The sequence below is a fragment of the Cucurbita moschata genome, unplaced genomic scaffold (genome assembly GCF_002738365.1).
Source record: "Cucurbita moschata cultivar Rifu unplaced genomic scaffold, Cmos_1.0 Cmo_Scf00014, whole genome shotgun sequence".
NCBI lineage: Eukaryota > Viridiplantae > Streptophyta > Magnoliopsida > Cucurbitales > Cucurbitaceae > Cucurbita > Cucurbita moschata.
In genome coordinates, this window is record NW_019268530.1 from 502,327 (window position 1) to 515,906 (window position 13,580).

The following is a 13,580-nucleotide window of genomic DNA, read 5'->3' on the forward strand; positions in this document are numbered from 1 at the left end:
AAAAAAAAAAAAAAAAAAAAAAAAAAAAAAAAAAAAAAAAAAAAAAAAAAAAAAAAAAAGGAAAAATATCAGGAAGGTCCGAAATCTTCCCCCATATCAACAAGGATAGCCTTATCCACTTCCATCCAACGTGGAACCTCCTAAATGATACTCAAAATTCTCTTCCAAGATCCCATTTTGTCACGTGTCAAAACAAGATCCAATCACACGCCATTTGAAGCCTCCACCTCCTATCTCAACCTGGCAACTCCAAGTTCCTTCCTTTTCCAACCAAGAAGGCAACAATGGCTTCCTTAACAACACTAGCCGCCGTTCAGCCGGTTGCCGTAAAGGGTCTTGGTGGAAGCTCCCTTGCCGGGACCAAGCTGCCCCTCAGGCCCTCTCGCCAGACCTTGACGCCCAAGAACTTCAAGTACCAAAATCAATCACCAAAAACGCTTTATTATTAGTTTGGAATTGTATGAAACTTGTGGGGTTTTTTTGTTTTCAGGGCTGGTGCTGTGGTGGCTAAGTATGGTGACAAAAGCGTTTACTTTGATTTAGAGGATTTGGGTAACACTACTGGACAGTGGGATTTGTATGGATCTGATGCTCCTTCACCTTACAATTCTCTTCAGGTCTGTGATTCATTGTTTTGCTTTAAAGAATATAAAGAATGAATCAGAACAGAACAGAGTAATTCTTAGCTTTTTGGATTGAACTTGCTATTGACTTATTTTGGTACATTTTATAGAGCAAATTCTTCGAGACCTTTGCTGCTCCATTCACCAAGAGAGGACTGTTGCTCAAGTTCTTGCTACTAGGTGGTGGTTCCACTTTAGCTTATTTCAGTGCCACTGCCCCAGATGACGTTCTTCCAATCAAGAAAGGACCTCAACTTCCACCCAAACTTGGGCCGCGTGGCAAGATCTAATTCGCTTTCGAATCGGGTTTTTGTTGTATGTAAATTTTCTCTCTTAACTTACCAGCATGTTTCAAAGATACCATTTGGGAGTGTTATTTGAGCCATTGTTATTATGTGATCAATGTGGTCTTTGCCAGTTTGCCCTGCAGAAGAAACAAATTCAAAATACTCCAAATACTCCAAATACTCCAAAACCAATTACTTTTATTCATCCTTCATATTTACAACAGGAATGAATTGAATGGATTTGGTAATTACAGCTCTAAAGAGAAATTCAGTCAAAAGGAGGTTAAGCTTAACCGTGTTTTTCTGCTATGCTGTCTCCCCCTTCTCTAAAACCTTATGCTAGCTTTTTGTTCTTCTTATTTTTCGTCTTCCCTTATGAACTCGAGTCAATGTCTTGCCACGGGGCTCTTCGGACCGCCGCTGATGTTCTCGAGGTACGAGACCAACTTATTGTTAGTCACTATGTTTTGAAGCTTCTGCACAGGCTTCAGTTCACCTTCTGCGGTTAAGTTGTCTGAATTCCCTGTTGGTGATTCCTTCTTTGTCTCATTATCAGAAATATCAGGACCCCAATTCATGAAATCCAATAATGTCATCGAAGTAAGTGTCTCGGAAGCATTTTGTGTCTCTTCTCCTGGTGAAGGCTTATCCACCCCCGACGATACCGGGGTTTCCCTTGAAGGGCTCTTACTCGAGGCCTGTGTCGGATTTTGAGCCAGATAATCCGCATACAGTACATCCTCAATCCTTGACATCACAGTGAAGGCTAAGCTCTCAAGGATTCTAGAGTAACTCTCTAGAACAGCCTGTCCAATATCCTAAACATCCAAAGAACCAACATAACATTAGAGAGTGCTGCAAACAGAAGTTTTCTAGGATTCCATCCACCCTTTTCAAGACATGAATACTTTCCAAAAACAAAAACAAAAATGTTTTGTACCCTATTGTATTGGATTTTGCTAATGTCTAGTGATGATTGAGGAGTGCCCGGGAAACGATGCTTGAGGATGATTAAGATTGTTTCTGCTCGCTCCTCGAAAAGCTCTCGCTTCTCCAAGCTTACAGCCGAGCCCCAAGCAGATTTTCCATCTTTCTGGTTCATCTTCCTCTTCCATATCACAATAGAAGCTTCAATTCTATCCTTGAGATCTAGGATCTTGTGCTCTGAAGATAAGTCCAATGTAGACAGAAATTGATCCGGGTCGAAGAATTCGACCGTTATGTTTCTGTACACAGAGTCTCCAAGGCTTTCCCTCCCATTCTGCAAACGAATATTCAGTCATGAAATCAATGAACAATAGAGCATTTGTGATATCAGAGGTAAATTTTGTTGACCTTAGGCAATAACTCTATGTAGTTTTCAGGGATCTCCATTTCTGATAGAACTTGTGCATTTATGGCCATGGCTGCTTTAAGGACTTGGTTTACACAATCCTTTTGATACTGCATAAATTTCCTTGAGTTCTCAGATAAACCATTCGTAGGGACTTTAGGAGTAGGCAGCCACCATTTGTCATCTTTTCTCTTTGAGGCATTGTCTTTATTCGAATCACCCGAATCTTTCGATGATACGTAGTAAAACTCAGATTGGTCCTTAAAATTATCCAAACAATCCTATGCATCATGTGAAACCATTAAACAGATTCAATCATGAAAACTTATTAAATATGAAAATGTGGAGAAAAATTAGTAATTTTCCTACAATAAGCATGGCATCGAGCTTGCGCAGCGCCGGGATGTTCATGTGAAGATCCTTGCGTTGACGGGTAACCATGATCTGTTGAATCAAAGAATGTCAACTGTTGTTTGTCTTTGTTCTGAAGATCAGAAAGAAAAAGGGAGAGAAATTTTTGCCTCCATGTTTGTTCCATCCTTAGATTTCTGTTGGGAAGCAACAAATTCAACTATGTAGTCAGTGACTGATAAAAGCAAGTCAATTTCTTTTCTCCACCTTGTTTTTCTCTCCACCGACATCGGCTCTAGACGCCATTGTTCCCCGAAAACAGAAGCTGCAAAATGATCATCACTTAACATTCTAATAATACAGTTGCTTTTTTTAACCACATCAAAATGATAGCACAATTCAACCGACTTTGTGACAATTCTCGACCGAAAACAGAAGATCGACACACCGACGACATACCTGCAAGATTCGTGATTGCATTTGACAGAGCTAAGGCCGACGAAACACCCTTTCCTCCACCAGACATATCTTCACCCAAAAGCAACTTGGAGAACCGCTCCTTCATCTGTTCTATTTCTGGTCATTACAAAGTCATAAACTTCAGTTTGTTATTGAAATCATTCTGTGGTTTCCATTATTCTTTTCTCAGAGCATTCAATCTTTTCCAAACAGAAAAGAGAAGAGATATGAACCTGTTGGTGGGTGATCTTTAGGCTGCTTAATTGGAGCTTCATCCCTGCAGGCCATGGCTTTTGGAGGGCCTTTGTCGGGTTGATTGGTTGGAGATTTTTCCGAAACGGTGTCATTTGGAGGAGTAGATCCCTGATTGCTGTTGGAAAACAAACCATTATTATGTGAAGAAAAGAGTGAAGCTTTTGGATCATCATTTATGTTTGAAATGAAAGAATTGGGACCTGCAATTGTCGTCGCCCTGTTCCATTTCTTGTACCATCTTCAGATTTTTGATGAATCTTTTGGTAGAATAGACGAGAGAGAACAAACCAGCAATCTTGACAGACCGAAAAAGACAAAGGTCATAGAAAGAGAAAAGGACAGAGGTGTTGGTTGGAAAACCCAAAAAAACAGAATCAAATTTCAACCGAATAGGTTGGTTTGTTATGTTGTTTGAAATGGGGATTGGGTTACATGCAGGGTTTGATAAGATAGATGTGAGAGAGAGAGAGAGAGAAAGGGAGAATTTGGCGAGAGAAGAGATGGATGGGTGGCTGTGGTTTTTCATGGGAAGGTCAAAGGTTCTCAAAAACAGGGGAACACACACATGTTTGAAATTTGAACGGCTAACCACCGTTTCTTTATTTCTCTTAAAAGTCACCGCTCAATCTGAGGAACCAATGCTATCTTCTTGTTCCTTCTATGTTCCATTTGACGACATTGTACTTGTGTTTCTTTTTCTGTTGCATCTAGTTATTACCATTATTGCTTTCTACATGAAAATTATAATAAGAGTAAATAAGAATATTTTAATTCCAATAACAAACTATTTTATGTTAGCTCTCCTTATTTCATCCCATGTCTAGTCTAGTCCATAGCTCATCCCATGTCTAGTCTAGTCCATAGCTCACCCAAGCCATACACAAAATATTCTAATTGTTTAATAGACATTTAAAATTTTAACACACAAAATTAATAAATTTTTTTGTTAGGAGCTCTTAAGGTTGAAGTTAAAAAACCATTTTTAAAAAAAATAAAACTAGAAGATATTGTTTAAAGTACATTTACTGGTTTTATGAGTTTCCAAGAACTTGTCTCAAATAGTGATTCAAGGCAGTATCACCATATAAATTCTTATGTAAAAATAAATAAAAGTTGAGATATTGGTCTTAAAGCTAAAAAAAAAAGTTAAGAAAATAGTTGATATTTTTTCTTGAGTATTTATATACGGATTTTTCGCCATTGTTAACTCATCTGAAACTAACCCAGTTGATGAAAATGACGACTTAGATTTGGAGGGTCTTGAGGGATTGGATGAGGAAGAGGAAAATTGGGCAGAACTATGACTATGGGGCTCTACTTTCAGAACCTCACTGGGAAACCTATTCAGTGAAGCACACAGGATTATTTCTTCAGATTATCAATGAGAGAGTAATAAATAAATATCTAATCTTTAGATTCAGAAGAAAGCTGTTTAAGACTAAACTAGAAAACTAAAACGTCCACCATTACTCAAAGAAAACGAACTCATTTATATTCACAAACAAAGAAAGAACACCCGAAATTCAGCCACTAAATCCCTCAAACTCCCAAGTTATACACTATCAATAACAAGAACTTCATTCAACTTTGTAACCCAGAGTTTCGCAGAACTTAATTAAACTGCAGAATTTAAAGCAAAACCTTCCGCTAAAATAGGTTGCTCTTCTTCTTCACCGCTCTTCTTCTTCTTCTTGGCTTCATCTCCAACCTCCAACCCTTCCAATACATCTACCACACAACCCTTTCCTCTCCTCTCCTCCATTCCCCCTACTACGACCCCATCGACATTAAACTCCGGCAGTTTCAATCCCTTATCCGTCGCGCAAGCTGCCGGAGGATCCAGTTCCGGCAAGATTCCAGTGACGACATCGGTAGGTAGAGACGCAGTAGGCGACCAGTTATCCTCGACACCGTAGCCATCGGAATCTTCGCCGTCGTCGGAGGAAAGAAAGGCGGTGGCCGTGGATTTGATAGCGGAGGCGGCCTTGAAGAAGGCTTCGCGAATAGAATCGGGAGGAAGGGCACAATCCTCGAGTCCAGCGTCTTCGAGACGGGGAGGGAGGATTTGATCGAAGAGACCTGGTTTGGATTGGTGTTCTTCTGCTGCGTCCATGAGAATGGGAACGAAAAATTAAAAACCCTATCGGAAGATTTGGTGAGTAGAATTCGTCTAATAAATAGTGAAGAAAAGGAAGAGGAAGAAGGGCCACGTGGCGCAGATCCGGCGCGATTAATCGGCGCTTTAAACACGTGTGAGTCACTTCAGTTAAAAATTAAAAACGAAAAGAGATCCTCATTTAGCTCCAAATCTAAATAATAAATACTAATTATAAATTCTATTATTTATTTTGTTCTTAAAAAGATATTCGTCACTAAAAATAAATTAGTCCGTGATTAGTAATAGACGAGATAAAGAGACTAAAAAAGATGAGCTATAATAGGGACAAATTTATAATTATATTTAAATGATAATTTTAAAATTATATCAAAACCAGCAAAAATTTAATTCTCCTTGTCATAATTTCTATTATTTAAAAGTATTATTTGATTTTATAAGATAATAAATAGCAAATGTCATAATTTCTATTATTTAAACGTATTATTTGATTTTATAAGATAATAAATAGCAAATGTCATCATTTCTATTATTTAAACGTATTATTTGATTTTATAAGATAATAAATAACAAAAGTGCATATACAAGTTTAACCATAAAATATCAAATTTATAGCCAAATTTCTATAAGCTATAGATGTGCAATAGAGATATAAATTTCTATAAGCTATAGATGTGCAATAGAGATGCATCAGAGCCAACTATGCATCATAGCCAACTTGCTACTAACAAATATTGCTACTACCCAATATTATTCGCTTTGACCCGTTACGTATCGTCGTCAACCTCACGTATACTAGAAAGAGGTTTCCACATGCTCTTACCATTACAAGGAATGTTTCATTCCTCTCTTGAAACGATGTGGGATCTCTTAATCCACCTAGTATCCTCGTTGACACATTGTCTGATGTTTGGCTCTCTTACCATTTATAACGGCCCAAACTCACTACTAGCAGGTATTGTTCGATTTGGCCCGTTGCGTATCACCATATGCCTCACAATTTTAAAATAGATTTACTAGGGAGAAGTTTCCACCGATATGAGATCTCTCAATTATAACAATGATCGAGATCTCTGATAAAATGTCACAGTTCTTCTATAAGATAATTTCACATGCAACACATTAGGCAAGATGAAGATGAAGATCATTTCTTAAGTGTGGTTATGGTCAAGGGGATAGAACAAAGTGGCTGTTAAATCCCATGGAATGACTGACATTGTCTGCCTATGAATCTCACTCGGAAGTTTGAGGATGGAAGAAGCTTCTTTATTGTTTAGCGGTGGTACGAAGATATAAGGTGACAAAGGCTAATCAGATGCCTTGCATACAGTGGCCCTTTTCCTGGAATCACATCTCCTAATAATACAAATCGACTACATACATGCAACATTGACACCCAGATTAAGGAACAATTCAAGCATTAACTCATGATTTTAACATCCAAACTTTCTTACTAATACATTCTACCTCAGCCTTCAGGGTGATAATATCGATCAGTATTAACCTCATAAAATGATTAATAAGTATACGACTCAAGTGGTTTGAACCCAATCATCTGAATTCCATAAACAAAACTGTAAGAAATGAAATGAGCTTCGGTATTGAAGGTAATGACATTATCCAACAAAATTCATATAGATTCTGGTCCAAAAAACACAAAATCCACCTAGAAACTACAATAGAGTACTAAAGTTATGCCACAATTAACCTTCAATGTTTTAGGCAGACGCTGCTGCTCCTTTGCTCCTGGGCGCTGCTTCAGTACCTAATCACAGAACCCAAATGTAATTGAAATACCAGAATGCCACAATAACCACATTGATGAGAAGAAAATGCAGAGTAGACTAGTACCTTCTCTGAAACCACTCTTGAATCTGCGTGGAACATGGCGCATGTATCTCATCCGCCCAGTTCCAGTGGTCTTCCTCCTGATCGCCTTCACGCTCCAGTTATCTAAATCCAAAAGTAAAGTGAATTCACTCGAACAAATTAGCATATACATAAAGAATGCACTGCTATTTGGGTCGATAATGGAGGATCTAATGAAAAAATAAATAAAACAGATTTAATTGTGCAATGATGAAGAAACCCAATCAAGTTGCAAACTTATTAAGACGAACTTACATTTTCGCTTACGGGCAGCCGGAAATGCACAGGCGGAACATCGACTCTTCTGCAGGTGGAAGCTGCGACGGCCACACCTAACACAGAGAGTATGGGTCTTGTTCCTCCTCTTACCGAAACTTCCCGTTCCCTTACCCTAAAATTTAAAGATCAAAAAACAAATTGATTAACGAACTAGAATGAAGATTTCAACAACATTCATATAGAAAGCGAAGAGATTAGACGAATTTGAAGAATGTTCGCCGCTACCATTTAATCCGATTCGACGATGAAGCCTTCGAATTCCTCTTCCGTCCAAAGAGAAATGAGCAATCAGCGGCAGGCCTTATATTGCGAAGGTTTAGGGTTTGAACTTTGAAGAGTTCGATGGAATCGGGTGAGATGAAACCCGACCCGTATAAATTTGACTTATCCCGAAACTTTTATACTGGGTCGGGTCGAGCATATTTAAAAATTAGACATTTGGGCCTTTGGGCCTGTAAGTGGGCCATCTGAAGTATTATTAAAACAATTTGTTAACATTCCCAAACATTCTGTAATATGATTACTTTATTTTAAACTTGCTTATGTGGATACACGTGGCACTTCACTCTGGATCATGTGGCCACAACTACCGTTTGATTTTGTGGTGCAGGTGCAATTAAACGACGCCGGATAAAACGTGGAAATTGTGGGGACAGCTTTTACCTAAAACCCTCCAACTTCTGAGCCACCTGTGCCTACAGTGGGTCCCACTATTGTGTTTTTCGGCCGAGGGAGTACTGACATCCAACGGTCTGGTGGAGCCGACTATGAAGATCCAACGGCCAAGAACCGACAGACCACGGATGCACGGCATGACCTAAGATTTAAAAACATGGTTTCAAAACTTGATTAGTGTTCTTCAACAAAATTAGATCATTATTAATTTTTTTCTTAATAATAGAAATTATTAGTATTATTGTACAAAATTAGATAATAATTAACTTTAAACTAACATTAAAATACAGAACCCGACAAAGTCGAGAAGGATTCCAAATTCATCAACTTATTTACAGTCTTCATCTATGGAATCGAAAACAGAAATGGGGGATTTTTCTCTGTTCGTCCATTTTCGTTTCAAATCGTATGATCAGCATGCAATCCGCCATTGCTGAACAGACACCTCAAACTGAGCTCATAAGCAGAGAAAACGGCGCCATTAACCACAAAAGCTCTGGCAATGGCAGTTCCCAATCCACGCCACAAAACACTGTACCCTTCTTCCTTGACGCTCTTGTAGAAACAATCCATGATTCCATTGTACTTTTGAAACGAAATTTTTGACTGAGCTTGAAGTCTGGTTTTCACAACGTCGAGTGGGTAACAGCAAACCCAACTGGCGACGCCGGCGAGTCCGCCGGCGACGATCATCGTTCTCAAGGACTCTTGTCCGGTGTTTCTGCAGCCGGGATGAAGCTTTTCTCTCATGAATTGGTAAGTCCAGAAGTAGAAACAGTGCGAAGGAGCGTCTCTGAGCATCGTGATCGTTAAGCCTCTGTATAGCCCTCTGTAGCCTTCGGTTTTGAAAATGTTCTTCGCAACCTGCATCGGCCCGGGCCGAGACGAACCCACGTCTGAGTGGCTTGAATTTCCCAAATCCTGTAATTGAAGACGGATTTTGACGAGCTCTACGGGTGTTAAAATTAGGCTCTGTAATGCTCCGGTGCCGAATCCGCCTAATGCCACCGCCTTGTACGACGGCGGACGGGTTTGACTCGCCGCCGGATCGATCACACTGCAGAGCACGGCGTTTGTCTGGAAAACAACGGCGTTCTGCAGGATTCGCGTGAAAAAGTAACGAATTAACAAATGGGTTTTGTTGTAACCGTTTCTGCGTGTAGTGGGCATATTCTGGAATCTTGAATGAATTGGTTGAAGATTAAACAAAAGACGAACAAATTTGGACCTGGAAAGTGACGGAAGCGAGTGGAGCACCCATTCCTCGAAAGAGAGCGGTGGGGCCGCCGTTGGACACGATGTTGCGGAGGACGCTGAGGGCGGAACCGGAGGTGGAGTGTTGTTGACGAATGCGGAGGGTGTCGAGTGGGTAGCCGGAGACGACGCCTGCAACGCCGCCGATTCCGCCGCCGACGAACTCTTTTCCCCAACTGCTAGCGAGAAATTCCGGCCAGAAATCCATTTTTGAAAATCCACGAGATTTCTTTTCTTCCTCCCTTTTGGGGTTTCTTCAAATTAAGACAAATGGACACATAAAATTCGCGAGTTTTTGGTTTGTAGTTCGCTTGCACGGAAGAAATTGTTGAAAAAACTGATAACTTTATCCAAATAAGGATATTTCGGTGGTTATTCTTTCCGGGAAAAGAAATCTCTTTCCCGGAAAAGTTGAGGCCACAGACAGACTTCCCACTTTTTCTCAGCCGATTTCACTCGACGCCTATCGATCTATGCTCTCGTGGAAATTGGAATCTGACAATTAAAAGATTGTTTTTTTTTTTTTTAGAAAAAAAAAATAGTAATGGGCCTTAAAAATTCAAGCCACGGCCCAAAGATCCATTTGTCCTAGCGAGCCCACGAGCTTAAAACGACACTGTCATGGCTTCCTTCGCCATCGTGCGTCGAGTTTTATAACAGAAGTACCAGACGAAACACTCCGAGGAGAGGGAGAGAGAGAGATCAGAAAGCGAAAAAGGAAGAGATGGAAATGGCGACCAAGACCGATGTCAGAGCGGAGCGAAGGAGAAGAATTTCAAGCCGAGAAGGGGATCGAATGGCTCTCATCACCGGCCGCTTGCGAAATCTGCCTCCCTCGCCACCGCCTTCTCCCTCTTCGCCGCCATTTTTTCATCATTATACACATCAACGCGGCCATTCGCACACTGGAATCAACCCGTCCTTCTTCGCAAAGGACACCCACAAGAATCCTGATTCCGGTCCTCTCCCTCAAAACCACGGTATTCTTCTTTTTCTCTTCTCTTCATTCATGTCCTGTTTTTCTTCATCTCAATCGCATCCAGACGTTTCACATTTTGAGATTCCACTGTTTGATTTTTCTTTCTCCGTTCCTTCTTCTTTTAGATGTCCTGATTTATATCTTCCTCGAAATTTTGATCTAGAACCCAAATTTATTAACTAATTCGTACTTTTTCTTTGGCGATGAAGCATCGCTTAGTTTTGCATGGAACATCCATAGACGTATTGGAGATCAATCGTTTTTGTCTACGTTGCAGGAAATGTTAGGATTTTGATATGCACACACTCGAACTTTCTTGTTATAGCCGTTAGATAAATAATCGATTTAGCACATGCATTCCGCATGTTGATTCAAGTTTTATGTGTAACTATTGAGGCATTGAGTGATTTCATCTGATAAGCCTCATATTTGCAAATCATGATGATTGCTCAAATATCAGGTTGAAATTTACATTTCCTCTTTCAATTATTCATCACATGAAAAAGATAATCATCCTGATACCCCAACAATGTGATAGATTCAACTCAACTAGATAACATTGCTATAATATAACCATGAAAAAGATAATCATCCTGTACAAATTTCTTTATCTATAATGAATATATCGCTTTTATATTTCATGTTGAATGAACTAACTTCGAATGAAATAGCCATAACGGAAAGTATTCTATCTCAATGCAGTTAGAAAGACATTAAAAGTGCACTTATATTGATCAGATTTTGGTTTGTCAATGATCGTATATTTGGGCATTTATGAAGTTGGGAAGAAGAATAAGAGAAATCTTTTGATAGTTATGAAATTTTATTGGCAAGTATTAAACATGATACGTTAGTTTCTTTTCTATTCAATGCATAATGATAAAGCAAAAAAGAAATCGATACCAATATCATAGATCTATTTTGGTTGTTTGTTGTTCCTGTTTGAAACTTCGCTAGCAATTGTCATTTGATTTTTCTTGCTGTTGTAATGGGAATTTGAAATCATGATTTTATGTGGGTTAATTTTTTGGATGAGAAAATCTCATTCGACAACAAGTGGTATCAAAACTACAACCATAATTATGGCTTGATGCATGAGAGATGATTGGATTAGCTCACATTGATTTGAATGTTAGTATATAAATGAGAATTAGAATTTCTATCACTTGAACTAACTTATTTGAAGTGAAGAGTCTTGTTTGATCGAAACAGACAATTATATGGAAACCAAAATCACTCTGAATTGTACTTTTAAGTCCGTTTGTTTTGCAGATGTTTCCAAGCCTAAGGATGAAAAGGCTCCCCCTCTACTGAAGCATATTTCAATCAATGAAGTTCATAATAATGCTGCCATAGAATACCAATTCAATCCTAAAAAACTAGACCCCATAGGAGAAGGAAGCACTGAACTAATCTTAAGTCCGTCTTCCGTAACAATGGTTCAGAAGGCCTGCATTGATAACGAACCACTGCCAAAAACAAAGCCCTCAAAACCTAGACTCATCACTTCAAAACGACTAAATGCCAGCATTTTAGCTTCTCAAACCACACGAGTTTTCTGTTCGCTGATCATTGCATCGTTGGCCATTCTATCGCAAGTCGATATCCCACTTACTATAATTAGAAACATAGTGAGGTCAGAGACTGTGATGGCCTCAAAACCTCTCTACATTCTACTGCTCACCAACGCAACGATTGTGGTGGCGAGAATGTTGGCTGAAAAACAGAAAGACAGGGGGGAGGCAGAGGAAGAATGTGAGAAAATGAAGGAAGATGCACAGAACTGGGACTCAGCTGTGAAAGTTTTGGAGAGAGGTTTGGTGTTTTACCAAGCTTTTCGTGCATTTTTCATTGATTTTAGTGTTTATGCAGTGGTTGTTATCTGTGGCCTCTCTGTGCTGTATGTGTTCGGTTTGATCTAGTGAACCATCTTCAGTTCCTTGGAGCTTAGCAGATGGATCACATTTTGAAAGATTGCTGGTTTCATTATGTTCTTTCTTTGAAGGGTACATATACATATTTGAAGAGCACCATGTCGGTGTGGCTGTCTATGGCCAATCATAGTTGTTAATTATTTGAAATGCTTAAAGCTTTTCTTTTTCTTTTCCAATATCAACCTTCTGAAGGTTGGTTATTTACCTAGTTTCTAATATCATTCTTTACTTGAATGAACGACGACTACATTAAAGAAATCAGTTGATTTGTTTTGAAAGATTAAAGAGTTATTCTCATTTTTATATGGTAGTCTTTTTTATCTTAAAGGCTTAGATAGATTTGTTTAATGTGAGAGTTGTATATTGATGAAAGCCAAATGTAAAATTGATCCATAGATAGAAGTGGCTATACACAACAAGAAGAAAGAGCTCTCAACAGTACTTTCTTCAATTGGCCTCTCGTCCCCATGGCTCCTCGTATTTTGAAAGGGTGTGTTAATCAGTATATTCACTCAAAAACATGAGAAATGTCTAAATTAGTTTAAAACTAACTGATTCTTATCCGACATAAACCCATACAATATTCATATGATATTGGTGGTGTATGACATTACAAAATCTTACCTCATTTTGTTCTTTTACGGATAAGAAGATGAGATTTAAACTTTCAACCTATAAAAAAAAAAACAAAAGTTCATAACTTGAATTAAGTTCATATCTAACTAACTAAAAATATATTTTTTTTCAATATTTATTTCCGAAACAAATTTAATGACTAATCGTTTTTATGCACAAAAGTTTAGGGAGAACATTTAACCTAATTTATTTTAATATGTACTTTTAGCTTGATTGTTGTAAGGTGAGAGATCATGGTTCATGCTCCATTTCATTACTTACAAACAAATAAAACAAAATTCAGGTTCAATTCATCCCTTAAATTTTTTTTTAAATTTAAAACATCAAATACTACTAGACGCAAAGTAGAAAATTTTAAGATTTATTATATACTTTTTTTTTTTTTAGTCTATTATTGAACTTCATTTAACTTTATATGTATTAACTATTAATGAAGTTAGTTGGAAAGTATAATCTAAATATTTCAATTATTGAAGAAGATGGTTTTTTTTTTTTTTTTTTTTTTTTTTTTTTTTTTTTTTTTTTTTTTT

General features: G+C 38.3%; 6 protein-coding genes across 7 annotated transcripts; 2 read left to right on the top strand and 4 right to left on the bottom strand.

The window, feature by feature from the left end:
- Nucleotides 1-221: 221 nt before the first annotated feature.
- On the top strand, nt 222-1,079 carry LOC111452588 (photosystem I reaction center subunit VI, chloroplastic-like). The gene is made up of 3 exons (XM_023093382.1): nt 222-412; nt 491-617; nt 734-1,079. Exons 1-3 carry the CDS (start codon nt 285-287, stop codon nt 911-913), a joined length of 435 nt encoding a protein of 144 aa, XP_022949150.1. The 5' UTR covers nt 222-284; the 3' UTR covers nt 914-1,079.
- A 9-nt stretch (nt 1,080-1,088) lies between these two features.
- Nucleotides 1,089-4,711, bottom strand: LOC111452585 (rop guanine nucleotide exchange factor 12-like). 2 transcript variants are annotated; one of them, XM_023093379.1, is made up of 8 exons: nt 3,509-4,711; nt 3,287-3,423; nt 3,054-3,170; nt 2,765-2,919; nt 2,613-2,687; nt 2,246-2,524; nt 1,851-2,171; nt 1,089-1,728 (listed from the first exon to the last, which is right to left on the bottom strand). In XM_023093379.1, exons 1-8 carry the CDS (start codon nt 3,832-3,834, stop codon nt 1,297-1,299), a joined length of 1,842 nt encoding a protein of 613 aa, XP_022949147.1. In that variant the 5' UTR covers nt 3,835-4,711; the 3' UTR covers nt 1,089-1,296. The 2 variants fall into 2 exon arrangements, with proteins under 2 accessions (XP_022949147.1, XP_022949148.1); XM_023093380.1 differs by having other exon boundaries at nt 3,287-3,416; nt 3,509-4,255.
- Nucleotides 4,712-4,778: 67 nt separating this feature from the next.
- On the bottom strand, nt 4,779-5,486 carry LOC111452587. Its single transcript, XM_023093381.1, has one exon. The coding sequence runs from the start codon at nt 5,419-5,421 to the stop codon at nt 4,924-4,926; it is 498 nt and encodes a 165-aa protein (XP_022949149.1). The 5' UTR covers nt 5,422-5,486; the 3' UTR covers nt 4,779-4,923.
- Nucleotides 5,487-6,995: 1,509 nt separating this feature from the next.
- LOC111452398 (60S ribosomal protein L37-3-like) lies at nt 6,996-7,928 on the bottom strand. The gene is made up of 4 exons (XM_023093098.1): nt 7,798-7,928; nt 7,549-7,684; nt 7,276-7,377; nt 6,996-7,189 (listed from the first exon to the last, which is right to left on the bottom strand). The coding sequence occupies exons 1-4, from the start codon at nt 7,798-7,800 to the stop codon at nt 7,143-7,145; spliced, it is 288 nt and encodes a 95-aa protein (XP_022948866.1). The 5' UTR covers nt 7,801-7,928; the 3' UTR covers nt 6,996-7,142.
- Nucleotides 7,929-8,520: 592 nt separating this feature from the next.
- Nucleotides 8,521-9,965, bottom strand: LOC111452395 (mitochondrial arginine transporter BAC2-like). Its single transcript, XM_023093096.1, has 2 exons — nt 9,476-9,965; nt 8,521-9,342 (listed from the first exon to the last, which is right to left on the bottom strand). The coding sequence occupies exons 1-2, from the start codon at nt 9,707-9,709 to the stop codon at nt 8,647-8,649; spliced, it is 930 nt and encodes a 309-aa protein (XP_022948864.1). The 5' UTR covers nt 9,710-9,965; the 3' UTR covers nt 8,521-8,646.
- A 141-nt stretch (nt 9,966-10,106) lies between these two features.
- On the top strand, nt 10,107-12,513 carry LOC111452396. Its single transcript, XM_023093097.1, has 2 exons — nt 10,107-10,481; nt 11,753-12,513. The coding sequence occupies exons 1-2, from the start codon at nt 10,226-10,228 to the stop codon at nt 12,400-12,402; spliced, it is 906 nt and encodes a 301-aa protein (XP_022948865.1). The 5' UTR covers nt 10,107-10,225; the 3' UTR covers nt 12,403-12,513.
- Nucleotides 12,514-13,580: the final 1,067 nt, after the last annotated feature.